At 34.5% G+C, this 27,790-nt stretch overlaps 1 protein-coding gene across 7 annotated transcripts in view; it reads right to left on the reverse strand.

The window, feature by feature from the left end:
- Positions 1-27,790, reverse strand: part of METTL25 (methyltransferase like 25) — a 124,959-nt gene that overhangs the window by 62,807 nt on the left and 34,362 nt on the right. For all 7 annotated transcript variants that reach the window (XR_005218340.1, XM_037845932.1, XM_037845931.1 and 4 more), the window contains 4 exons: positions 25,782-26,369; positions 22,588-22,735; positions 3,786-3,880; positions 188-217 (listed from right to left, as the gene is read on the reverse strand). Coding sequence is in view for 6 of the 7 variants with exons in the window: in XM_037845932.1 (XP_037701860.1) it covers positions 188-217; positions 3,786-3,880; positions 22,588-22,735; positions 25,782-26,369 (861 nt within the window). In the remaining variant the exon portion in view is untranslated. The remainder of the gene's footprint in view (positions 1-187; positions 218-3,785; positions 3,881-22,587; positions 22,736-25,781; positions 26,370-27,790) is intronic.

Here is a 27,790-nt window from a genome sequence, read left to right on the forward strand (position 1 = left end):
AAAGTTCAATTTGCTTTTTCTGAAATTCACTTCTCTTTTGAAGTAAACTTACAAAAAATGTGTAAATTTGAATATACAGAGGTGACAGGAAGAGGTTTCAAGTTCATTAGCAAGTCAAGTGTGAAGAGTATTTTTTAAAGAGAAAAACTAGCTTATTCATCAGTTGGATTATAGTAAACACTCTTACCCCTTGGCCGACTGCAACCCGTTCCAATGCCTTTAAAAGAGAAAAAACACGACAAAGATTGCTCATACAATTTAGTCTTTTCTTACAAGATAAACACACTGTATAAGGGCTTGTTAAAAACTGACATTTAAAAAGATTAAGTGAAAACATGTAAGTTTACATAATTAAAAGTTTTAATATCATTAAGGAATTTTAACCGGTATGCTTGTATAATTTGAGACTGATTCAAATGGATATGTGCATTATACACAAACACCCTCCGCACCAATTATTTACATTCCTTGATTTTTAGAAGGAATTAGGAATCAGGAAAGAAATGACATATCCTTGGCTCACTTTTAGTGTAACTAAAACAAATGAAAGAATGCAAAGCTATTATTATGCATATATAAACATAAAGACATATTATATACTAATTTCTAACATATTTTCTTCCAATATTTTATGAAGATATAATTTCATCTTTTAGTAAACAAAATGAACAAATTATAGTTGAAAGCATAGTTTAGGAAAGTAATTTCTATGATCAAGTGCCAGGAAGAAGAGAAAGTAATAAGTAATAAATATTTTTACAAATGTATATTTACATTTATTTAAGATCCAAGGCATTTTAAATATTTCTTATATTTCTAATAAATATCCATAATCCAACATATATGAAATTTTTTTATCATTTAAACATGGAATAGGGTGCTCTGAAATGTTAATATTTTATACAGGTTTACAACTAAATTAGATTTTAAATTTTTAACTGAAATTTTATTTTTAAATGTTTAACTAGGAAATATTTCAAACATACAGAAAAATAATAAAATGGGATACTCATTTGATTCAATTTCTAGGTCTTCATAAATAAATTTTTTTATATACAGCTGAATCATATACTTTTTTTAATTGAAAGATAATTTACAGACCATTTTGTGTAAGTGTAATTTCTATAGATGAACAAGGTCACTGACAAGGTAAAGTAATGCCTCAAGTTACATATCTAGAACATGGCTGAACAGGAACTAAAACTTGCTCTTTGTATCTTGGTTTACTTCTCAAGATATACACCATGTAGATTTAGTGGGGAAAAAAGAGTTCATATGTTCTGCTTTGGAGAAATTGTTTGAAGAAAAATGTAATTTTCCATTTATTTAAAGGATACCTTCACTGAGCAGCTAGAGCCATAGCTCTATAAAGAGCTCTATAAAGAGATAATAACCGCTTAATTTTTACATTAAGTTTAAAAGTTAAGGGCCCAGAACAGATTTATCATAGAAGATAACACTGGATTTTCATTTATACTACTGGGTATGCTAATATCAGAGGTGATTTTTGTTATGGCTTTTGTGAAAGGGCTGAATTAAATAAAGAATCAAAAGGGTTTCTGACAATGTATTATTTGGTGTCAATAAAAATAAATCATACAGACTACCTTTGATATGTGTTACTGATGAGAAATTCAAATGATAAATTTTGGTTACACAGTAAAAGATAATCAGGTGGGTGATAAGAAGTTTCTTATAAACACCAATGTAGTTCTTGGCCAATAAACGAAGATAAAGAAGAAAATATACCACGTGTTCAACTGGGTTCATTTCATTCTAATCTAAAATATTTTTGCAATTTTATCAGTCTTAAAGTATGCTGACTAGTCTGCATTAATTTTAACATTTTATTTCTTGTTAGCACCTTAACAATTTATCTGAAAACATCATCAGAAAGGTATTTATTATTTTACCCCTTAAGTTTTGAATATTTGTGGAAAAGGTCAGTGTGGAGCAAAAGTAATAAAACAAGATGTGACAAAGAAATGTTCTTCAGACTTTCTGAATTATTTTAGCATAAAAAAAAAAGCAAGCTGAGCTGGGGCTGGAACTAAGGAAAGGAGGATTCCATGGGTCGCTCGTGTTGGTCAAAAAAAATGTTCTTAAGTGCAGCAAAGTTTGTGGAAATATCTGTGGAATTTGTTTTTCAAAAACTATTCTCTTTGGTTCTTTGAATATTTTATTCTTACAGCACACATTCTTGTTCATAGATTTATTCTTTTAATCTCTAAGGGATATTAACAGTTATTTTATGTTATTTGATTTTGGACAGTCTCCATTTCCTGTCCTCCGTTATTATGTGTGCTTTGTTTTGTTTTTCTATTTTTTTTTTTTATCTCTACCTTTCATGTTAGACTTTCTTCAGACACACAGTAATTCTTGGTTGCTGCTCCTATTTAAAATAGGGGCACCATAAACCTGATTAGAAGCAATGTGCTTTATGAGTGAGGACTATTAACTGTGGGTATTGCTGTAGATGGGCAGGTCTGTCCTGTTTCATTGTGAAATCCCTTATGTCAATATCTTTACTCTTAGGGTAGGCAGATTTCCTAGAAAAGACTATTTCCATTTTTTTTTTTTTGCCTGGAGTGTAGCAGCCTGGCCAGCATTCTGGGAGCAAAGTCATTCCAAGAATGGCCTGCCATTCTAATGACACCCTCAACAGGTATTATTTATAGATATAAGGGAAGAACAAGACAAATTCTCAGAAAAATATTCTACATGGGCCCAGAAAAGGAAATTATAAGGTAATTAATTCCAGGATACATAACCTAGAACAAAGGCACACAATTTTTTTTATTATGGCATCATATATAAATAACATAAAATATAACAAAATGAAGTGCTACTTAACCATTTTTAAGTGTATAATTCAGTAGATTAAGTAATTTTACAATGTGGTGCCTCCATCCCCACCATCCATTTTCAAAACTTGCTCATCACCCAAAACAGAAACTCTATACCCAGAAAGCGGTAACTCCCTATTCCCTTACCCTCTAACTGTTGATAACTTCTAATCTACCTTCTATGAATTTGCTTATTTGTCTTTCTGTGCCTCGCTTATTTCATTTAGCATATTTACAAGGTTCATCTATGTTGCAGCATGTATCATAACTTCATTTCTTTTTATGGCCGAATAATATTCCATTGCATGTTTCTGTTTATATTGTTGTGTAACTAACACAGAAACAATGGTCCTACAGGATTTAATTTACCTTGTGGTTGAACCTTAAACACATTAGTTAATCAATTATATTTTAAGTTTCTGATGACAAGGACCACTTATATTACTTAACTTTCAGCAGTTCCTTTGTAAACCAATATAGCATTATGGGCCGTGTTCTAGGTCTCAGGATACTAGTTAAATCAGGCACAATAAAGATTTTACTTAATTAGATAATTACTTCTTATCCCAGGTAGCTTAACAATTTTCCCACTCTATAATGAATTAGGAGACCAGATGATTTGCTACAAATACAGACCCACACCACAGAACTGTGGATAAAGTGTTGAACTAATTCTGTATTTAAGACTTGGTATTTATATATATTTTATATAATAATAAAAGAAGTATATGCTACGTATAATGACAAATTGTTACCATACTGCATGTAGAATAGATAATGTCAGAAGGGCAAGTCATTTATTTGTCATAATTTGCGATGCTCAAAAGCATTAATGACGATGTCCTGGAAAATCTGGCACTTAATGTATATTTACCAGAAATAATAAAATCTGCTACATCTGGATAAAACTTTTAGTACAGGAAAAAAACATAACTGTACCAAACATGCTGACATTCTGGCATTACGACCACAGCACCATTTCTCTTCTTTTAAGTAGTGGCACATTGGAAATCCCCGCTTTTCTTGAACATATTCTGTAGATGGAGAAAAAGTGTGCATTATTTACTTAAAATGTCACCTCTTTCAGTTAAAGTAAATAATTTATTGAGAAAGTAAATCAGTCATTGAGAGAGTCAAACAACAGTTAAACATGGGAGCAGTGATATTTAACAGTTCATTCCAGTTTGTTAACTGAAAGCATATTAATGTTATGAAAATGGTATTTGCTCAGCAACAGCTGTTTTGTCTTTAAGCTTCAGGTCTGATACCATCCAATTCACCAAAACTACTTTAAGATTTGGCAAAAACAATTTAAATGGAAATACTCTTCATGTTCAGTACAAGTAGAGGAGATAAGAAATGAAATACTGGAAATTTATGGCTGACCTGACTTTCTAAAAAAATGACCTTACATATGATATTTGGTAATTTATTATAGAACAATATGAATTCATTCCTCACAATGTTGAAAGATCAAATTTTGTATTTAGCCACTATGTTTGCTCTTCAGAAAAAGAACAGCTGTACAGACTCTGATTTCTTCATTATATTATGAGGCTATAATATTTTAAACAGTGATCCAATTTGGCTCTATTGCATTTATGATTCAAGTGATAACAAAAATCAGTATTTGTTGCTTAATAATATATCTACAACCCAACTCACTTACACAGTTACATATGCAACTTGCTGATGTTCAAACCACTTATGTAGAACTATTAATAGTACAGGGTTTTCAAAATGGAAAATAAACCATATTTCTACGTTAAATTAAAAACTGGAAAATGAGAACTTCAATTTCATCAAGACTGTGACAATTAAAAGAAAATTGAGATAAACTTCCTATAAGGCTAAAAAGTAAAATGGAATTAAAATCTTAAGAACAAGAACTCTTTAAATATACTCAGTACCACGAAAGGTCAGATGACTTTTGATTAAAACAGAGAAGGTTTAAATTTCATACAGATCATAATCCAGTGAAAGAAGTTTCTTTCAGGCATTAATTTAAGATTTACAATAGACATTTAAACTATTTGGGGGAGAATTAAAGACCCCACTGATAATCAGATGGAAAATATGGATCCCTTCTCCCCCCAGAAAAGAAATATTAGTGCTAGTATTTATAAAGTGCTTAATTTGTGAGAGGCACTATTATAGATTCTTTACATGTATAGCTTTAGCCTCCCCTCCCCCCAGAAATCCTATGAAGTCAATGCACTATTATACCATGTTTTAGATAGAGAAACTGAGGCACAGACAGGTTAAATAAATTGCTTACGGCTGTAAATCTACTACATAGGAGAGCTGGAATTTAAATCCAGGCCATCAGACACCAGAGCCCATGCTCTTAACCCGAGCTACATAAATGCATACTCACAACGTCACTTCCAACGGCATAGGACTTAACAGAGCTCTTGAGCTTATTCCCAGTTCTAGGGACTCTGGGCTAGTTCTCTTATTTCCAAAATGACTTGAAATAGCCAGTTTGAGTTTTATTGAGCACAAAATTAAAGGTTTTAAGATTTAACTGAGACATGTTTATTGCTAAATGAAAGGATTACTATAAGAATTGTATTTTTTTTTTTCTTATGACTAAAAGGAGGACTACCCAGATCGCACTACAAGGAGTAAGAGGCTAGGGAAATGGAGGTGTGTATTTTAATCAGAGCAGTCAGGAAAGTTCTAACCACTAAAACAGGTAGTCCCCACCACCCCTTACATCCACTGTCTCCTTTTTTCTTATAGTAACAGAGCACTCAATTTTTAGGTGGACATTCTGCTGCTCAGATTAAAGACTGCAATTCCTAAAGTCCCTTGCAGCTTCACATATAGCTATGAGACGAGGTTTTGGTCAATGGGATAAGGGCAGAAATATGTGCAAATTCTAGGTCATATGCTTAAAGGGAGGAGGACGTGCTCTTTCGCCAACACCTCCCAGCCCCTTAGTTCATCCTTCTTCTGTCTGGAATGTGGTTGTGATGGCAAGCCAACTAGAACCATACAAACAAGAGCAGTGGATCTTGGAGCAACAAAATAGGATTCTGGGTTCTTGGAAGACTTTATGGTACAGAGCTATCATCCTGTTTCTGATCATCTACTTCTGGATTGAAACAGATCTATTCCTCTGTCTTGTTTAAGTTACTGTTACTTTGTGTCTGAACCCATTTTTCATCTAAATCCTTACTCTAATGCTTCCCAAGCTTTTTATAGCTCATCAATCAAGAATATGGCAGCATTTTTACATCACACTGGGATAAAAGATGATGACTGTAGTACGAGGCAAAATCCAGGGAATGAAGGAATTAAAAAATCTCAGAAACACCCATAAAATATCTATAACACACTGGGTAAACAGCTCTGTCCTAATTAACATAGAAGTCTTTTTTGAGGATGTGATATTCAAGCAGAGACTTAAACGAGGGAGGAGGCCATGAATATATTAGGGGAAGACTTAGTTAAAAAACTAATAAAAAGACAATTCTGCTTCCATAATTAATTGATCTACCAAAACATAATATCAAAATATCTTCCAATTTAAAATATTTGACTTGCCAATGATTTCCCACATTTTTATAATATCCGAACCAAATACTTACAGGAAAAAAAAAAAAAAACAAACAAAACTTGTAACACTGGAAATGAGGGGATGAAAGTTAACTTATGCAAAACGTGGAAAGAATCCCAGAATAAAAACAATGGATTTGAAATGAAAGGTATAATCAGGTATAATCAGTGGACCATCACTGCTCTACAATGCATCCTATGCTGCCAGGACAAAAGCATGCCTACTTGCCTGAAAATAGGTAGAAAGATCCTCCCTCAAAATTATTCTGAAGAAAACTTGGATTGAAAAAAATTACTACTTACGTTAGATTGAAAAGGATAGTTATTCCAGAAAACACATTACATTGGTAGGGGAATAAAAAAATCTAATATAAGAAACCCACAAACAAGTTATTCCTAACTTTTTGACCAATAGAAACTGTGAGAGATAATAATTATTTTGGTTTTAAGCCATTAAGTGTTGGGGTGATTTCTTAGCATTATATAACAAATACAGTCTAGAAGTAGCAACGAGGAGTAAGGAGGTTAACTACCTCACAAGAGGGATGTGGGACAGAAAAACCCACCACCTGAGGGTCATGGGAAGTGTGCCTCCTTAGGAAAGAGCTAAGTTTTGATTAGATAAGAAAATAAAGGAACTTTCAGAGAGAAGGTTGCAGAGATAGGCAATTTTATTAATGACTGACTGTGGATTCCAGAGGATGCAGGAAAAGGATTTTGTAACTGGGGAGAGATGGAAGATGTACTTAGAACAAAGGACATAAAGAGATAAATGGGGATGAGATTCCTGGAAATAAGGGAGGAGCTGTGGGACCTGGGCTTCTGGTGGTTACTGATATAAACAGGGATAAAAACATGAAAAGATTATAGTTTTGAGGCTCCCTAGGCAGAAACTAGTGAAGCCACGAGTGTTGTGGTATGGGGAGACAGAGACAGAAATTTTTCCGGGGGACTAGAGTTCTGGATTTCCCAATGGGTTTCTGCTAATAAAGGGAGAAGGCAATCAGAAACACAAAGGACTCTTGGGATCCCTCTTAATTCCAGATGATACAGCCTAGAAGACAGCAGAAGGCAGTCATACACTGAGGACATCAGCCTGACAATGGAGAAATGGAGGCCAGTAAAGATGGCCTTACTTCAAGCATGTTCTCAAACTTCTGCTGGTGAAGGTGATAAGGTCAGAGGAGGGTTTTGGACTTCTTTGGAGTTCATAAAGTTACTATTCTCTACCATAATGGAGGCCTACAGAAGGGTGTACTTAATCTGCATTTAAGAGACCTCCCACTGAAACCCTACATAAAGTGTGAAAGACAGCAGATGGACTGTTTTACTTAATGCACATGACTCCATGAATCCCTATCCAAAATACTTAGGAACTTTTTTATGGGAAAATCAGGTAAGGCTACGCTAATGGCTGCTAACCAGATACCACTTCATCAAGGTAAGTGATAAAAATGTCAATGCAAGTGAAAGGAGGCAAATGATATACATATAAGGACTGAAAAAATCCACTGAATTTGGCAATCAAGAAGTCACAGGCGATGCCTCATACAAACAGATGATCAACACTTGTTAGTTTTAATTTTTCTTTCCTTCCCTATTTGGGAGAGGAAAGAAAGGATAATATACATAACATGCACATACATCATATACGTGTATTCTTTCACCTTTATCTACCACTGTACTTGAATGGATATCCCATGTAAACATACATTTAAAATATACAAATGTCAAAGTTGCTGTATAAAATATTTCTATTCTTCTTACACATATTATAATCTCCATGACAGAATGGATTGCAACATTACTCTTTTGTTAAATCAAACAACAGCTTGTCTATACAGGCTTAAATGCATACTGGTGAAACCTCCAAAAGGACACCCAATATTTGAGTTGAGAGATCAGAAAGAAGCAGGAGAGAGAAAATAAAGACTGCTCCCATTCTGCAGGAAGAGAAGAAGAAAGAAATCAGGCTAAGAACAGAAAGACAGAACAGCAAAATGATTCTAAGTTGAGACAGGATGCAGTCTGGCATGGGGCTAGAACCTGAGCAATTTAATTTCTTGAAGAATCACACTACAGAGTCAGAAAGAATTAGGAGGCAGACATAGCTGCCTACAGTGGAAGAAGAGGTTGGGAAGCCATCAAATGAATTCAATTTTAGCATCTTCTAATACCACTTGCCCTGGACACTGAGGCATGGGTGCCATGGAGAAATTATAATGGGAAACAACAGGAACACTACCAGCAGGCATCCCAAGGGGTAAGGCTAATATGGTAGTCCCATGGGTGCCACTAAAATACTATTTGGAATGCAGAGGATGTGTGGAAATGAAATTCTCCACAAGATATTCATCACTCCGCTTTCTTCTGTAGGCGAAGCCTACTTACTTTCTGGGAAAATGCCTGCTACAAATGTTTGCATGATACAATAAATTCAAAGGCCTCCAGACCATTTATTAGTTTTGTGTGATATTGGGCTTACTCTGTATCTATTTCCTCATTTGCAAAATGGAAAACAATCTCAGTAGTTTTCTTGTAGTAAACTGCAATCCCACATACCTTGTAATGTAAGCACACTGAGGGCAGATTTTTGTTTTGTGCACTGCTTAATCTGTAGCACTGTCACACAGCAGGTGCTCAGTAAATATTTGGTGACACACTGTGTATTTAGTAGCCAATTTAAGAATAAGCTGTGCTCTAAAACAAGTGTTATAAGCCATGTATCTGGAATTTTAAACATTTTGTAAAGCTGAAAAGATGACATAATGATTTTCTTAGAGGTCTAATATATATCTAAACTCAAACTGGTCTTCAAAACTGCTCAACATGCAGATTCACCCAGTTCAATTGATGGTCATTCCATTTTTCTGGTTGCTCAGGTCAAAATCCTTGGTGTCATCTTTGACTGGTCTCTTTCTCTCACACCTTACATATAATCTGTCAAAAATCCTTTAAAAATATATCTAAAATCCAACCACTTCTCACTTCCTTTACTGGTACCATGCTAATTGGAGCCAACTCCTCTGGATTTTTACAATAGCCTCCTAAATGTTCTCTCTGCCTTTTACCCTTACTCCCATGGGATGCTGGCCTTTATAGAATACACTACTAGGTTCCTGTATCCTCTGGTTGCTGTTTGGGTTTGGTCAATGGGGAGCCCAGGTAGAAGACTGTCTCTGTCCCATGACCAAGGTCACTTCCAAAGCTAGCCAATCCTTAAGTAATTGTTTTCAAGTTCTAGTTATATACATGAGAAGTGAGATCACTCAGCCAATGGTAATCTTATACTTAACTTTCTGAGGAACTGCCAAACTGTCTTCTATAGAAGCTTCACCATTTTACATCCCCACCAACAATTAATGACTGTTCCTATTTCTCCAAAAACTTTCTGTTTTTGTAACAGGAACCATTCTGGTTGGTGTGAAATGGTATCTAATTGTGGTTTTGATGTGCATTTCCCTAATAGCTAACGATCCTGAACATCTTTTCAAATGCTTTTTGGCCATTTGCATATCCTCATTGGAAAAATGTCTTTTGCCCTTTTTAAAAATGGGTTCTTTGTCTCTTTATTGTTGACTTGTAGGATTTTTTTTTAATATATTCTGTATATTAAACCTTTATCAGATATGTGGTTTCCAAATACTTTCTCCCATTAAGTAGGCTGTCTTATTACTTTCATGATAAAGTCCTATGATGAACAGAGTTTTTAATTTTGATGAGGTCCCATTTGTCTATTTTTTCTTTTGTTGCTTGTGCTTTGGGTGTCAAGTCTAAGAAACCATTGCCTAACACAATGTTCTGATGATGCTTATATTTTCTTATAGGAGTTTCAGAGTTCTGGCTCTTATATTTAGATCGTTGATCTATTCTGAGTTGATCTTTGTGATGGTGTGAGGTAGAGGTCCACCTTCATTCTTTTGCATATGGACAGCCAGTTCTCCCAGCACCTTTTATTGAAGAGACTATTTTTTCTTGATAGAGTGGAATTGGCACGCTCATCAAAAATCAGTTGGCCATAAATGTGAGGATTGATTTCTGAACTCCCAATTCTATTCCAGTAGTCTTTATGTCTGTGCACGTATCAGTACCATGCTGTTTTGATTATTGTGGCTTTGTAATAATTCTTAAGATTGGAAAGTGTGAGTCCTCCAACTACATGCATTCCCGTGTGACAGAAGAGCCCAGGACCAAGGATCACCAGCAGTCAGCCCCAGAATACCACAGTTTGGGGGAAGAAAGCATTGCCTTGATGAGACCTTGATTTGGACTTGATTTAGACTTCTTCAGCCTCAAATCAGTAAGCTAATAAATTCCCATTGTTAAAGCCAACCCATTGCACAGTATTTGCTTGAGCAGCCAGGGAAACTAAAACAGTATGCTAGTTACATTTTCAAATAATATACTCTAATTGTTTTTCTTCAACTTCCAGACATCTTTTCAGGTCAAGTGTCTCTAAATTCAAAGCAATGGAACCAACTAACTGTTAATCATCAAAGACAGTGAAGATGATTACTTAAGTGTCTAGCTTCTTCCCTTAAAATTCCTACTAGTGATATAAATTGAGAAACAATCTACACTAGGATAGATAGCATATACCACTGATGAATTTCTCCTTGATACAGAAATGGCAGGACCAGATAAAAAGATGCTACCAAAAAGGGTCCTCTAGTGCTTCTCTGGTTAAAAAACCAAAAGTAGAGTGTTTATCTTGGACAGAATATACGTCATGTGAAATTAAGAACCCTCTACTTAAAAAGTCAAGCCTTCGATCTTGAGGCTTTCTCTTGTGAAACTTATGGCTGTAAAGGGAGGCCAAGCGTACCCATAATTACATCTAGGAGTCATCTCCAGAGAATCTCTTTTGTTGCACAGATGTGGCCTTTCTCTCTCTAAGTCCAACTCTGCAAAAAAACCCATTACCTTCCCCCCTACATAAAACATGACTCCCAGGAGGTAAATCTCCCTGGCAACATGGGACACAACTCCCAGGAATAAGCCTGGTCCTGGCATTGAGGGATCGAGAACGACTTTTGCATCAAAAGGGGGAAAAGAAAGATAACAAAATAAGGTTTCAGCGGCTAAGAGATTTCAAATAGAGTCAAGAGGCTATCCTGGAGGTTACCCTTATGCAAGCTCCAGCTGCATATTCCAAATGCTCACAGTATACCAAGCAGTTGTCCTGAAAATACTAAAGAATACCTAGGCCCCTATCTCAGATAGTTTCCCTTAAAATTCCTACTAGTGATATAAATTGAGAAACAGTCTACACTCACTAAGTTTACTTTTCAGAAACTTAAATCCCCCAGAGTGAGTGCTCCTATGCCAGGTAAGTCCGAAAACCCAAAGGCAGCAGCCTCTCCAAGAACATCAACCAGGGGCATACCCCTTCCCTATAATGTTGACACCACTTTTCAATATGAGTAAGTTAGGTTGGTCACTGCCCAGATATCCCTGAAGATTGAGACAGTGATCAAATGAAAGAGAGGAGTAGCAACTGACAAGATAGGATTTAACAAAGGATTACAAATACTGATCTTTATATAACTAAATTTTTTTTTCTTTTAGTTTCTAGGGTACTAGATTAGCTAGAAGGAAATAACTGACATGGTGGAACTGTAACATACAGCATGCTTCAAAATTTGCTCTATAGCTACTTGTTAAATCATACTTTGAAAGTTATCACTTTTCTGAATATATATTTCACAATAAAAAATGTTAAAACAAAACCAAAAGTAAATGGAGGAATGTACAGGTGAATTACCTTAATATCCTATAACACATTAAGGTTGAACGTAATTATAGGTAGTCTATGGGCTTTCAAAGGTTACATCATTATATCAGAGTATGCATATCTGCAGTATTTGACCTGCACTAACATTAGTAGAAGACTTTTGATATGGGGGTGGGGGGTGGACTTGAGAAGAAGGAGACCAAGCACAAATATGAACCTTGACAAGGGTTGTACCTAGTAGGAGCTCATACTGAAGTCAGGGAAGAAGTTCTGTTTTAGTTTCCTTGGTTCCTTAAGCAAGTATCATTAAATGGGTTGGATTAAACAGTGGGAACTTATTAGCACACAGTTTTGAGGTTAAGAAAAATGTCCAAATCAAGGCATCATCGAGATGATGCCTTCTTCCCAAAGATACTGGCCTAGGACTGGCTGCTAGCTATATTTGGTCCTTGGCCTGTCACATGGCAAAAGCACATGGCAGCATCTCCTGGTCGCTCCCTTCTCTTCCAGGTTCCACTGATAAACTTGCAGCTGTTCCCTCTGTGGATTTCTAGCTCTCTGCCTAAATTTCATTCTTCTTATAAAGGACTCCACTGTTAGGATTAGAACTCATCCTAATTGAGGTGGGCCACATCAGTTTAACTGAAGTAGCCTCATTAAAAGGTCCTGCTTACAAAGGGTTCACACCCCAAAGGAATGGATTAAATTTAAGAACATGTTCTTCTGGGGTACATACAGCTCCAGACCATAAGCTCCATGAAATCACCTGACGTGACTTTGTAGTGTCCCAGTTCTTTCTCTACTTTTCCTGTACACCGAAACCTCTGAAATAATCATATAAACTTGCAGTAAAATTAAAAATACCTCTTATCCTTCAGACTGGACCTGAAAGGCTCAATCACCACACTAATAATTCCTGACAGAATACATTTAAGCGAGAATAGAGATACCTCTGTTAAGCTGCACAAACACATACAGATGACAAAGTCTATAGATAGAAAAAGAAATGATGTTCCTTGTCTTGAGTTCCCTTTTTTCCTTAGAGAAGCTGTGAGTTTACAGAATAATCATGCATAAAATACAGGGTTCCCTTATGCCACCCTACTGTTAACATCTTGCATTAGTGTGGCTCATTCATTGTTAAGAGCAAAGAAAAAATTCCCAGAAAGCCCGTAATAGACATGACCCTAATGTCTCAATGGTAAGAATTGTGTTTCATATCCATCGCTAAATAGATGGAATTACTATAACTGGTTTAGATTAACTGAGATTAACCTATCCCTGAGGATACAGAAGGGCTCAGTCTCTCCCATACCTGAGGCATGAACAAAATCATGGTTCAGTTAGCAAGGAAGAAAGGATAGGTGGATCTGGATAAGTAACCAATAAGTGTTTCATATAGCAAGTTTCCACCTTTATGGGAAGAACAGCCAAGTCATCTGAGATTTCCAAAAGAAGTTCTCTCTCCAACTTTCAGGAGAAGAAATAATATAAATATTTCAAACTAATTATGACAATAGTTGATATTAAGACAAAATATTGAAACATTATCAAGCTTGGGAAAATGGATATACTATTAAACACTGCAATAAAACTGTTTCTGGCATTTCTTGCTCTCCTAGGGACAATTGGCTCACGATGTATAAATATATAAAAGCAGTTTTAAAAACATATGGTATAAATTCAGTATTCATAATGGCTCACAAAGCTTTGAGATATTTTTGAAAATTTACATTCACAATAGACCACCTCTGTGGTCTATCACAGCATATTGGGTAAACATATTCTTGTAAAACACCTATTGTTTACATAACAAATATCATAAAAAGGTGCAGGGCACATGTCAGAATTTTCTACTATACTATGTTGGACTATTAGTAACTCAAATTAACATCCCAAAGGGCAACACTGCCTCAATACAAAATTAAAAACACCGGTGCAACATGATCAAGTTAGGGTGGCCACTGAGTAGACATCCCTGAAGATTGGGAAAGTGACTAAACTAGAGGAAGAGGTAGCAACAGAGAAGATGGAATTTAATAAAGGATAGAAATATTGAATCTCTATATAATTTTCTTTTCCTTAATTGCTAGGGTATTAGAATAGCTAGAAGGAAAGAACTGAAATGGTAGAATTGTAACCCATAATATTCTTTGAAATTTGCTATATAGCTACTTGTTAAATTGTAACTTGAAAGTTACCACCTTTTTTTGTATATATGTTATTGTCATAAGGAATTAATTGAAACTACTGTACAGTAACTCATAGCATTTTTGAAAATTTCTTATATAACTACTTGTTAAATCATACTTTGAAAGATACTACCTTTTTGCATATATGTTATATCTCACAATAAGGAAGTAACTGAAACTGTGGAACTGTAACCCATAACATTCTGTGAAATTTGTTCTCTAACTACTTGTTAAATTGCACTTGGAAAGTTTATCACTTCTATTTATATATGTTATATTCTACAATAAAAAAAAATACAATTAAAAAAAAAAACACCTGTAAAACAAAGTGAGTGTAAGAGGCAGGTGTATAAGATTATGTTTGATTGAATGTTTCCAAGGAAATGTGTCCTCCCCATTCAGGGTGGGTTTTGATTAGTTCACTGGAGCCCTATAAAAAGAGCTCACAAACAGAGGGACCTCAAAGCAACTGAGAGTGACATTTTGAAGAGGAGCTGCAGCTAAGAAAGGACAAAATGCCCCAAGAGCAACATTTTGGAGAACGCCATTTTGAAATGCAACCTGGGAGCAAGCGGATGCCAGTCACGTGCCTTCCCATTTAACTGAAGTTTTCCTGGATGCCACTGGCCATCCTCCAGTGAAGGTACCTGATTGTTGATGCCTTACCTTGGACACTTTATGGCCTTAAGACTGTAACTGTGTAACCAAATAAACCCCCTTCACAAAAGCCAATCCATTTCTGGCATTTTGCAAAATGGCAGTGTTAGCAAACCAGAACAGTTATGAAGATATCAAAGAGAATAAAACTCAGTGTTTAGGTACAAAATGTTCCTCAATCTTTGAAATCTTTCATAGGCAGGAAAAAAAATGGGAGTGCCTGAAGATGTGGACACACCAATCTTCCTTCTCCCTTCAGGCTCTCTATTTAACATGCCCTATTCAAATGTATTTCTCACTTCAGTTAGAATGTATGGTCAATAAACACCAACAACTTAATGCAATGCTCTGTTAGAAAAGGTAACTCAAGACTGATATAAATGGATTGCTGAAGAAGTAACTAGTCAATCTCATTTTTTTTCTACTCTTGCAAGCAACTTCTGCTAAATCCTTCAAAACAGAACCAGATAGATAAAAAATGTAAAAATGACTTTCTGGCTGGGATAAAATAGTGACAATCACCAAAATCAGAATCTTTTTACACATTTGACAAAAGCCAGCAAACAAATAACATTACCCATAAGCCATACCTACATTACAAATTTCGATTAAAATATGTCAGAAAATAAACATCCATAACCAGCAGAACCAGCTCGGGGAATCACACCAAAGGCATAGTAACATGGGGATGGTGGAGAAAAGGATGTAGCAGAAGAGTAAAGTATGCTGCCAAAAAGAAAGAATGCCATCCTTGGTGGGGAAATACTGAGAGATGGTATGAGACCTCATGGTACAAAGTAATGGCTACTAGGGTCCAGGAGGACCAGAGATGACAGTCTTAAGAAGGTACTGCCTAAAGAGAAGAGGGAGGTACCTTGGCAAAGACATCTTTGGAGGCATGATGATGAAGTGAAAGAAGGAAGCAGGCAGCTGAAATTAAAGATCTTACAGTGCAGGGCAGTGTCCTTGAATCTAAAGACACACCTGTCCTTCCACCTGCTGCTCCCAAATGGAACCAATTACTAAAGAAACCACATTTCTACCTATGGAACAGGAAACTGTTGAACCAAATAATCCATCCCCAAATCCAACCCTCCTCTCCATAGAGTCTTATGCTATTGCTAGGTCCAGGAAATTACCACATATTTAAGATTTAAAAGCTGTAAAACTGTGATTGCCTTAATGCTTTTTCTTGGTTTGTTTCTGGAAAGATGTAAAAAATAAATAAATAAATAAATAAATAATAATAATAATAATTTAAATATTTGGGTATATAGTCCACTATAAATAATTTTTTCTATTTTTAATTCTACTTTTTCCCCAATTATTATCTTGAAAATTTTTGTGCTCAGAGAGAAAAGCTAAAAATAATGGCATGAAAAATATTCATATATATTCTTCATCTAGATTCAACTATTTATAACTTTCTGCCAATTCACTGTATTTCTCACTCTCTTTCTATTCACAGTTTTACTTCCATGCAACTTTCTTAAGATACTTTATAAAATCCTGACATAAAATAATTCTAATTCAAAAACCTTTCCCAATTCTACAGAAGGCCTCATTTTCACCCAGTCTCATTTTAGTAGTTATACAATTATAATTTTTATCTGTTGTACATGAATAAATGAAAAATAACCAAATTTCATATTCAACTGGGTTTTTTAAAGTTATTTAACTTTATTTAGCATACCAATAGTTTATCCTGGTAATAAATTAATATGTACAGTTATCAAAAAATGTTGGGTGCTTTCCAAGCAAAATGTTTCTTTCTGGAGTATATGTAGAACTATTTAAACAGCTGTCTTAATAATTTTCAAATTAAAAAATGTGGTAACATCAAGTTTTTAAAGAATAGAGTCTCTTTCTCTGTAATTCATTATTTAAAGTTTGAGTTTATAAAGGTTTCAGATGCCATTTCAGTTCCTCAATCTATCCAACCTGACATTCTAGGACTGACAGTTCAGAAACCCTCTGATCCAATCACCTAATCGTACAGATAAGGAATCCACTGGCATGGTCGAAGATTACAAAAGCCCCAGTAAGTAGAGGGGATGCCAACGACAAGAGTCAGCGGTTTCAACAGACAGGGTGAGTTTGTTCCTGCCAGATGCCTCCCTGCTGGTAGCAAGACCTCTGCTAGGCAAGGGAGCAAGCAGTGGCTCTCCACTCCTGTGCACCTACCTTGAGTTGGCTGGGGGTGATCCTCCACAGTCAGATGGCAGGGAGCTCCTGTGAGGTAACCCAGCAGCCAGCATTTATGGGGTGGAGCATGAGCGAGAGGCAAAACACCAAAGATCAGGAGCTCCTCCCACACCCAAAAGACTTGCTGGCGCAAGGCAGGCAGTGACCAGGCAGTCAGGGCCCACGTTCCATCTGTGGGGTGCCTTTTAGCAGACTCCCTTCCTACCAGCTCAGGGCCCACATCACAGCTCCAGGACAGGCAGCCCCAGTGAACACAAAGAACTACTGCACTGATTGGTCCCCCACCTGGTTTGGACACTGCCCACCTCACAGAAATTTGGGACGTGAGAGTGCCACCTGCTGGTACGTTAGGGAAACTGCACTCCAGCAAGTTGTACCTCAAGAGCAACACCTGCTGGAAAGATTGGGAAACTGCACTCCATAAAGCTGTAGCTTTACCAAATTATATATAAATGCTCAAATAACCCTGTATATCCCAAAATAACATTATTAAGACAAGCAAATGCCCCAAAGCCAACAGAAAACTACAAAGCACTTGAAGGATCTAGAAGATAGGGACAAGCCAAGTGAACAAATTCAAAAGCTGCAAGAGATACAAAATTTGGAGTAATTAATTAAAGCAGTACAAACAAATCTTCAAAACAACTTCAATGAGTTGGTTAAAGACATAAAGGAAATCAAGTAGATTCTACAAAAGCAAAAAGAATAATTTGAAAGAGTAAATAAAAATAGCAGACCTTAAGGAAATAAAGGACACTGTGAATCAAATTAAAAATATATCAGAGACACACAATAGCAGATCTGAAGAGGTAAAAGAAAGGATAAGTGAACTTGAGGACAGGTAAGGGAATGCTAGCACAAAAAAGAATGGGAAACAAAAATAAAAAAATTTGAAATGGATCTCAGAGAAATGATGGTCAACATGCAGCAAACAAATATATGAATCATTGGTGTCCAAAATTGAGAAAAGAAGCGTAAAGGGTTAGGAAGGGTGTTTCAAGACACAGTTGGAGAAACTTTCAAACCTTCTAAATAACATAAAAATGCAAATAAAAGATACCCAACAAACCCCAAATAGAATAAATCCAAATAAACCTGCTTGAGACATATACTGATTACATTGTCAAATGCTGAAGAGGAGACACTTCTGAAAACAGAAAGAGAGAAGTGATTCACCACATACAAGTTAAACAACATAAGACTAAGTACTGACTACTCAGCTGACACCATGGAGGTGAGAGGACAGTGGTATGGATATTTAAGATTCTGAAAGAAAAAAAAAAATGCCATCCAAGAATTCTTAATCCACCAAAGCTCTCCTTCAAATCTGAGAGAGAATTTAAAAATTTCACAGACAAACAAATGCTGAAAGAAGTTGTTAACAAGAGAAATACCTTGCAAGAAATACTAAAGGGAGCTCTACTAGCTGAGAAACAAAGAAAGGAGAGAGAGGTCTGGAGAAGAGCATGGAACTGAAGAGTTGTTAGTAAGGGTAATTTAAAGGAAAAAGAGTAAAAAAATAATAGATTTAACAAGTAAAAACCAAAGGATAAGATGGCTGATTCAAAAACTCCCTTCACAGTAATAACTTTAAATGTGAATGGATTAAAGTCTTCAATTAAAAGATACAGAATGGTAGAATGGATTAAAAAGTATGACTTATCGATATGCTGTTTATAAGAGACTCATCTTAGACCCAGCGACACAAAGAGACTGAAAGTGAAAGGATGGAAAAAACATTCTACACAAACTGCAAACAAAAAAAAGCTGAGGTAGCTATACTAATTTTGGACAAAATAGATTTTAAATGCGAAGATGTCATAAGAGACAAAGAAGGATACTATACATTAATAAAAGGGACAATTCATCAAGAAGAAACAACAATCATAAATGTTTATGTACCCAATTTTTAATAATAAATTAAAACCACAATGAGATACCATCTCACACCAGTAAGAATGCTGCCATTAAACAAACAGGAAACAATAAATGCTAGACAGGATGTGAAGAAACTGGGACTCTTATTCATTGCTGGTGGGAACATACAGTGGTATAGCCGCTGTGGAAGACAGTTCAGCGGTTTCTCAGAAAACAAGATATTGAAATACCCTATGATCCAGCAATTCCACTTCTCGGTATATACCCAGAAGATTTGAAAGCAGTGACACAAACAGACATTTGTACACTGATGTTCAAAACAGCATTTTTCACAACTGCCAAGAGATGGAAACAATCCAAGTATCCTTCAACAGATGAGCGGATAAACAAAATGTGGTATATACATACGATGGAATACTATGCAGCAGTAAGGAACAAAGTCCTGAAAAATATGGCAACATGGATGAATCTTGATGACATAATGCTGAGTGAAATAAGTCAGACACAAGAGAAGAGATACTGTATCTTACCACTTCTATGAACTATCTGAACAATGTAAAATCAATGTCTTATAATGTTGAATATTGGGGACCTAGTGATAGAAGCTAGTGAGGGGGAATGATAATCTAATAAGTTCAGATATGTTAATGATGGTGAATTCAAAGGTGTGGGAGTTGACAGGGATGATGATTGTTAATGGGATTATAAGTATCAGAGTTGTATTGAAGGTGAATAGGATTGAAAGGGGTTGTTTAAAGGTATGTTTCCCCCAGATAAGCACCACAAATGTAGATAGGTACTTGCATGCTATACTTCTAAAGTACGGCACTAGCACAGAGAGTTGAAAACTGAAGTGTGTATGGGAAAAATCTACCTATTGCATACGGGAGACTATAATTAATAGGAATACCTTACTGGTACCACACAAATACTATGGATAAAAAAATGTATCTTAAAACCTCTGACATACTTGTCATCACGTTACAGTTTGTTTTATCAAGGGTCACGTTTCAGAGACTGTATTTCTTAAAATTAAAAAAAAAAGAAAAGAAAAAGCTAATGAGCCTGGACTACAAATCAGTTCTTAGAAAGACTCCAGAAATGTCTATTGGGCTAAATAAGGCACAAATATCACACAGAACTCTAGTCATATCTAAAACAACCCTAGTTTTTACTTTGTTTAACACTGGATTGAATTTTTATGGTTCTTTTGCAGTTCACAAACATATTTAGTCGTTCCAACTATTGCAATGTCACCAATCACTGATCAACATAGCTGTTCATACTTCTTTCCTCCTGGGATATTTCGGTTTGGCAACTTTTCTTCCCATTCTTCTGTGCTCAAAACAGACCTATGTCAAGGATGTCCTTGTTTGAAATTCAACATCAGCAGAGGGAGCTAACAGGGTATCAATATCTACAAAACCATCAATATTTGAGTTTGGGGCTGCTCATTTCAGTCAGAGTTATCACATACCCTGCTCTGTTCATCTGAACACCAACTGGGTTTTAAAACTGAGAAAAGAGCAAGAATACCATCCATATGCACACAACTTTCTGAACTGAGAATTCTTAGCAAGGGATATTGGACATTGATAAAGACTTCATTAAATGAATATAAAAGAGAACTGCTGATATTAATAGACTAATTAATACAACAACTTCATCTGACCAGCAGTTTTAAAACCATTTTCTAAGGAAAATTAATCAAGCCGAAGTATGTCAAAGGGTTGTAGGGAGCTTTGATCCCTGTAAACTGACTCTGTACTTCGCTCCTACAACACCTTCTGAGTTCAGGGAGCACAATTTAAAAAGTTCTCTTTTAATGTAATCCCACAATTCTATTATCTTGATTCTTCAAAACATATTAAGGACTTTTTTTTTTTTTTAAATACCAATTCCTTCAGAAATGAAGTAGGTCTCAGGAAATGAAAGTAAATCTTGCAACTCTATATTCATGACAAGTTTATTTAGCTTCACTTTCTTAGTAAATATATATCTCACAGGTGCTTTGAAACAGAAGTTCTCTAAAAGATACATCATGTAAAATTTTCAAATATCTGTAGTTTTCAGCTTTTAATTAAGGCCATTTTATGGCCAAAGGAAGTATCATAAAATACTTGTTGATAGTGCATCAAATTTCAATACTATACTATTAAAATTGCAAGAAAATCACATGTTGCATGCGATCACATGCTGGCCTGAGCCCCAGACTGGGAAGATGGGAGAGTGCCCCATAAGCCTCATGACTTTTGTATCATCTTATCAAGCAGTCCAAACAGTGGCAATTGTGCTGACAGGACATTCCTCTGCAGCGTTGTTTCCGTGCCTTTATTTTGAAAGAGATGTATTTCCAAAGAGGGTCGCTCTGCTTTACCATCCAGCCACTTGTCGACAAGAGCCACGGAAAGAAGAGAGAGGCCATTGCACCCTCCTCCTCTTGCCGGGGAATGGCCCCTCTGGGTTTGCCAGGAGGTTCGATGCCTGCTGCACCACTTCTGGAGATCGGGACTAGGAACGGGTGCCTTTCCTACTAAGGAATATTGAGAGAGATTTTTAAAAAGTTTTATGTGTATTGCTCGAAATCATGTGCTTCTTCTGGTCGATTGTGGTTATTCCAGAATTTTCTTCATGCCTTTTCCACATCCAAATTTCACATGTGATCATGGAGATCATCCAAGGTCATCTGGTACACATCTCTGGAGGCTGAGTTGGCACGAGGTCACTTGTCAAAAAATTACTCAGTTTGCAAGACTGCAATGTAACTTTTAACAAACACTGTGACTGAAGTTTCTCAAAGTTCATATTGTGTGGCTGATCTGAAGTCAGCTGGAATTTGTAAACAGGGTATACAACAAGATACTTTTCTTCCATGTATACAATAATTTTTTTTTAAAAGTGCAATTTGTATTGTAGCAATCAGTGTCAAATCATTTGCATAATATTTAACAACATTTTTTATAATGAATGTAAACATTTTAACTTAATGGTACTTAAATAATTTAAAAGAAAAATGTTAGCTTAGTCATTCTTAGCCTTCTTTTACAAGTACATCCCACGTCTATACTTCCACTTGTCAAAGAAAAATATTTCAAGAACAAATCTTCTCTCAGGAAAATTGCCCTTCTCCATTTGTTAAAAAGTTTATACAAAAACATGATATACCCCCCCCCCCCCGCTTTATTTCACTGTGGAATATATACTGGAAAAATTGCAGCAAAACTTTACTACCTAATGGATAACATTTGTAAATACTCTGTGAGATATCTAGGGATCTTTAAACACTATGATGAAGCCTATATAGTGTGACTAACCCACAGGCAGGTTGGTTTACATTGATTTTTTTTAATGGGATGTCATATGGAAACATATTTCATCAGAGTTTTAGAAATAAGAGTGTTATTTTTATATTCAAAATGAATATAATTGAAAAAAAAAAAGAAGAGGGAGAGAAAAAGCAACCATTATGCTCAAATAAAATAAAAGTTACAAGACATGGAGAACTTTGTACCTTTATGTTGATTTTCAAACTCTTCAGATAAGAGATGGTAGCAACAACCTACACTGCAAACTCCCTTGATTTCAGACTTGGAAGTAAATATTCGCAGAGTATTTGAAGCAAGATCACCACAAGTATGGAGACCTACCATCAAACAATCCTTCAAAGATGAGAAGAGAAAACAAATTTTGGCAATTAAAGTGAGGGTTAAAAAATAATTCAGTTGAAGCTTATAAACACTCATTAGAATATGACTACTTATAATTATCAAATTCTCCCTAGAAAGTATTATATATTTTACATTTTCATAATGATTAATCCCTTTCCTAAGCAAAATGACTATGATTCCCTATCACTATCAATATAATTTTGAGTTTTCTAATGGTTTTGGTTACTTAACCATTATACTCTCTCTGATTCCCTTTACAATGAATATTTGCAAAGTAAAGGTTGGACCAATCAAATGTAGCACACATTACTAGGACAAACATGTGATTTGAAACACATTTATACCATACTTTAACCATGTTTGTCAAATTTTTTATTGATTTCACTTCTTCACAGATTGCACATTATGTTCTATATAATTCAGAAACCTGATGAAACAATATTATAAAAAACAAATATAAGTGGAAGTGCTGAGTTTGAAGTTCTACTCTAACATCAGAAAGAGTACTTTGTTTGTTGTATATATTATGCAATATTAAATTCAATATACAAATCTTTTGTTCTAAATTTTATAATGGGAATTTTAAACAAAAATTTTCCTATGAAATGTTTATTTTAATTACCCAAACCCTAATTAAATGTATACACACACACACACACACACACCCCTGCAGCAGGTATATATGCATGCACCACTGAATCTTGATCAATGTATCAATTATTACAAAGTAGAATTTAACATATTACTTTTGTATTTGATACCACTCACAGAAATTTAAAAAACCGGCAAAAAGAAAGTTTTGTACAAGAAATTTGATCCCTGTAAGAATCATAAACTTTTATAATTTGGAACTAAAAGAGTTGTAGGGAACTTCCATTATAACCCTCTTGTTTTACAAATAACAACATTAAGTCCAGATAGTCCAAAAGTCACATTATTAGTATAAAATCTATAATAAGAATATAGGTATACTTATTTCTAATTCATTTTTTAAACTAAACCATTATGTCTCTCAAAGTGCTTATGTATTATCCACCTAACAAACGAATTTCTTTACTATACCATGTGAAATTAATTTTAGAGGTATAAATAGAATATTGAAGATACAGTTATTTAAGAAATGTCAAGTAACTAATTATTGTTGAATTAACTGAATAAATGGTAGTATAACTGTTGAGAGCACAAGCTAGGGAAATTCATAGCCTTGGTTTAAATTCCAATTCAGCTCCTTGGATGATTTGAGCAAGTTTCTTTTTAGTTTCACTGTGTTGCTTTGTTAATCTGTAAATTGGTGATAATAGTATCTCATCTCAGTAGGTTGTTGCAAGGCTAATGACTTAGTATAATGTCTGGCACAAGACAATACTCAGTAATTACTTTCTAGTCTTTTTCTTCTTATTATTAAAATTTTAAATTCCAAATAATAGATGTATTAACTTGTGATTCAAGTATATTTTTATAACTTCAGAACAAATAAAATTGTTTCACTTAAATATAATTTAAATTATTTTATTAAAAATTCTATTTAGCTTATATAGTCCAGACATAAACTCAAACCTCTCTGAAGAAAAAAACTGTGGCTCTAAATGGCTTTGACCTAACAGAACACTCAGAGGGCTTTAACCACCATTCTTTTCAAAGCACATGTTTGGAGGGTTGTACATGTATACTTAAAATGTTATAAGTAAAAAGAATTCAGAAAGGAAAGGTTTATTGCTAATTAAGAGTATAACAATAGAAGTACAAATCTCTCTTTAAGCTTAGTTTAGCTCTCTAAAGACAATAGAAGAGCATTTAATCTTATTCTTTACTATACTCATCATAAAGGATTACTTCATAATATGGACAGGTAGCATACTAGGAGACAAAAATATGCAATCATCATATTATTCTAATACTAAAATATTTAAGTATTGTGTGTTGGGGGGTTATGGTAGTTATTGGTTAACAATGGATATTAAATTGATGATTCACTACGCGACTCAAGAAACATTCTTACACCTTATCTTGTATTAGACAGATTCTTATCAGAGAGTGCAAATAGTTTTGATTATATACCTCTAACAAGAAATTCAGACACTTTAAAATATAACAAAAGCACTAAAAATTAATTATGTTTTGAAGTTAGGTTAAAGTAATTGGGGTTGTTTAACTCTAAGAAAAAGTTAAGATATAACCTAATTACTGTTCTCATATATAAGCAAAAGAAAAAAAAATTAATGAGGATTAACCAGTTTCCCTTAACTAGTACAATCCAAAAATATACAGGAAAAATAAAAATTCCCCATTCTAAAAGTGAAAAAAAAAAAAAAAGGAAACATTGGTTAACTATTAACAAGGATGATTTGGATTTATAAAGAACTCTAATATCTTTGTTTATTCATTTCCTTAGGGAAGAACTTCTGAATAATTCAACAAGCATAGAATATTGCAACTCCAAAGTTTTCCTTGTTTGTTTAGAAAATGAGTTAGGCCAAGTGAGCCTTAGAAACTCCTTCTACAATTCTATTTAACAAACAATGTTGCCTTTATTTAAGAATATAGTCTTTCAATTATATAACTTGGCGTACTTGTAATTTAGAAAAAGTGAAAGCCTTAAAGAATACTTAGAAGTCATTTTTCTTCTTCAAGGAAATCACATATTTAGTTTTACCAAGGCTTACATTAAACATATTTTGCCCTAGGTACCTCTTTACTTCAAATGTAAATTAAAAAATGAAATAAAGAGTTTTTTTGGATTGAAATTTTAACAATCCCTATGCCGCATGGTGAGGACTTTGCTTATTTACTAGCTTTTGTGCTAGTACTTCTGTCTGATTTAGGAGGCCTCAAATGAGTAGAAGGTACTCTATTTTAGAATGTCCTTTGGTTAGATTTTGACAGCAATGGAAATCATGAAAACCTAGCTATGATTTTGTTTTCATCGTTTTTCAGATTCACATGACCAAAGAAGATAAGTAGGTTATGTAAGCTACTACTAATTTATGTCTTACAGCATTTTTGTAGATTAAATTTAGAAAGTCCAAAGCAAAATCACCTCTAGATCTTGAATAATATCATGTAGTTCTGAATCAGCAGTGATAAAAGAGGTTAAGGGTGAATATATATTTGATTCACTTGACTTTGATGTTGTTTTTCCTGTCTTTTTATTTTCTTCAGAAATTTCTCTGATTGGTATTTGGGATGAAAAAGTAGGCTGTAAAGCATTAACAGGCAAAAGAACTTTAAAAGAAATGCCATTTCCAAAACCTAATTTTTCTTCTTGCTGTGGCTGAGCATGTAGGTTTTCCATCTGTTTTCTGATGTTAGAAATTACGGGGTCGAAAAAATCTGAGGTAGATATCTTCTCTTGATTTATGAGACTATTGTTAAACTCTCCCTCAACATCCACTTTGTATTTAATTTCATCCTGTACTTCCCTTTCTTTTGCCATTTTTAATGCCAGTCCATTGACATCTAATCTTGACCGACTATGACAGACTCTCCAATGTTTCTTCAGTTTCCTGTTTCTCTCCTCAGCTCCATGTGTATTGATATTTGAGGAATCAATTCCATAAACTTTTAAGCCATACTTCAAGGACAAAAAGGAGCTTAGGTAGCCTTTCCCAGATCCCAAGTCAATAACCTGAAGTTAGAAAAACAGAAGGAATTAAAACAATTTTAGTCAGATGGTAAAGACTGCATTACCTATATGTTTTTAAAAAGCAAGTAAACAAATGGGTTGAAACAAGCCTGTTTTGCTTGTTTTTATTTTAATTTTTTGATTCCTATTAAAAGCCACTCACTCTCACCATTTTTAGTCAACAATTTACTGGAGATTGTAGCCAGGATAACAAGTTAAGTAAAAGGCATAGATTTTAGAAGGGAAGAAGTAAAATTGTCTTAATTCATAGATGACTTGATTATATCTGTAGAAAATCCTGGGGAATAACAGAACTAGAAGATACAAGGTTAAAACTAGGATACAAGGTCAAAAGACAACCAATGAACAATTGAAGTACAGACAATATAATAGCAAAGAAGAATTAGAAAATAGAATTTTAAATAGCCCAAATAAATAAATACAGAAATAAAATACTTAGGAAAAAAATATAACAAAATATGTGCAAGACTTAATACCATGAACTATAAAAAAAAGTATAGAAAAAAATTAAAGATATCAATAAAGATAAAATCCATATTCATGTAATAGCAGACTCAATCTTGTTAAGATGGCAATTCTCCCTAAATTAATACAGAGATTCAATATAACACTAATCAAAATTATAGCAGGGCTTTTTGAAGAAACTGACAAGCAGATACTACAATTTAAGTGGAAATGCAAAGTACCTAGGATAGCCAAAATAATTGTGAAAAAGAAGAAGGCTGGAGGATTTATACTGATTCTAGAATTAATTAATATAGAATTAATATAAAGTCACAGTAATCAAAGCAGTGTAGTGTTAGTATAAAAGCAAACTATAAGTCAATGGAAACGAGTCCAGACTTACAGCCAACTGATTTTTGACAAAGGAGCTGGGTAATGGAGAAGACAGTCTTTTCAACAAATGATGCTGGTATAACTGAATAACTGTATGAAAAAACTGAACTTTGTCACATGCCAAACACAGAAATTAACTCAAAGTAGATCACAGATCCAAATGTGTGAGTAAAACTATTTATCTTCTTGAAAAAATATATGAGCAAAACTTTGTGACACTGTGATACACAAAGATTTCTGATGTAGACAATAAAAAGCATGAACAATAAAAATAATTCATAAAATGGACTTCATTAAAATTAAAACTTTTTCCAGTCAACACACATAGTTTAAAAAATTAAAAGAAAATATCTGCAAAGCTTGTATCTGAGAAAGGTCTCATATCCAGAAGATATAAAACATGCTTACAACTCAATAATGAAAAGACAAGCAACCCAATTAAAAATTGGGCAAAAGATGTGAACTCACACTTTACAAAATTAGATATACAAATGGCCAATATGAAAAGATACCCAACATTGCTAGTCACTACGGAAATACAAACTAAACCATAATGAAATACCTCT

The sequence above is a fragment of the Choloepus didactylus genome, chromosome 8, assembly GCF_015220235.1.
Source record: "Choloepus didactylus isolate mChoDid1 chromosome 8, mChoDid1.pri, whole genome shotgun sequence".
NCBI lineage: Eukaryota > Metazoa > Chordata > Mammalia > Pilosa > Megalonychidae > Choloepus > Choloepus didactylus.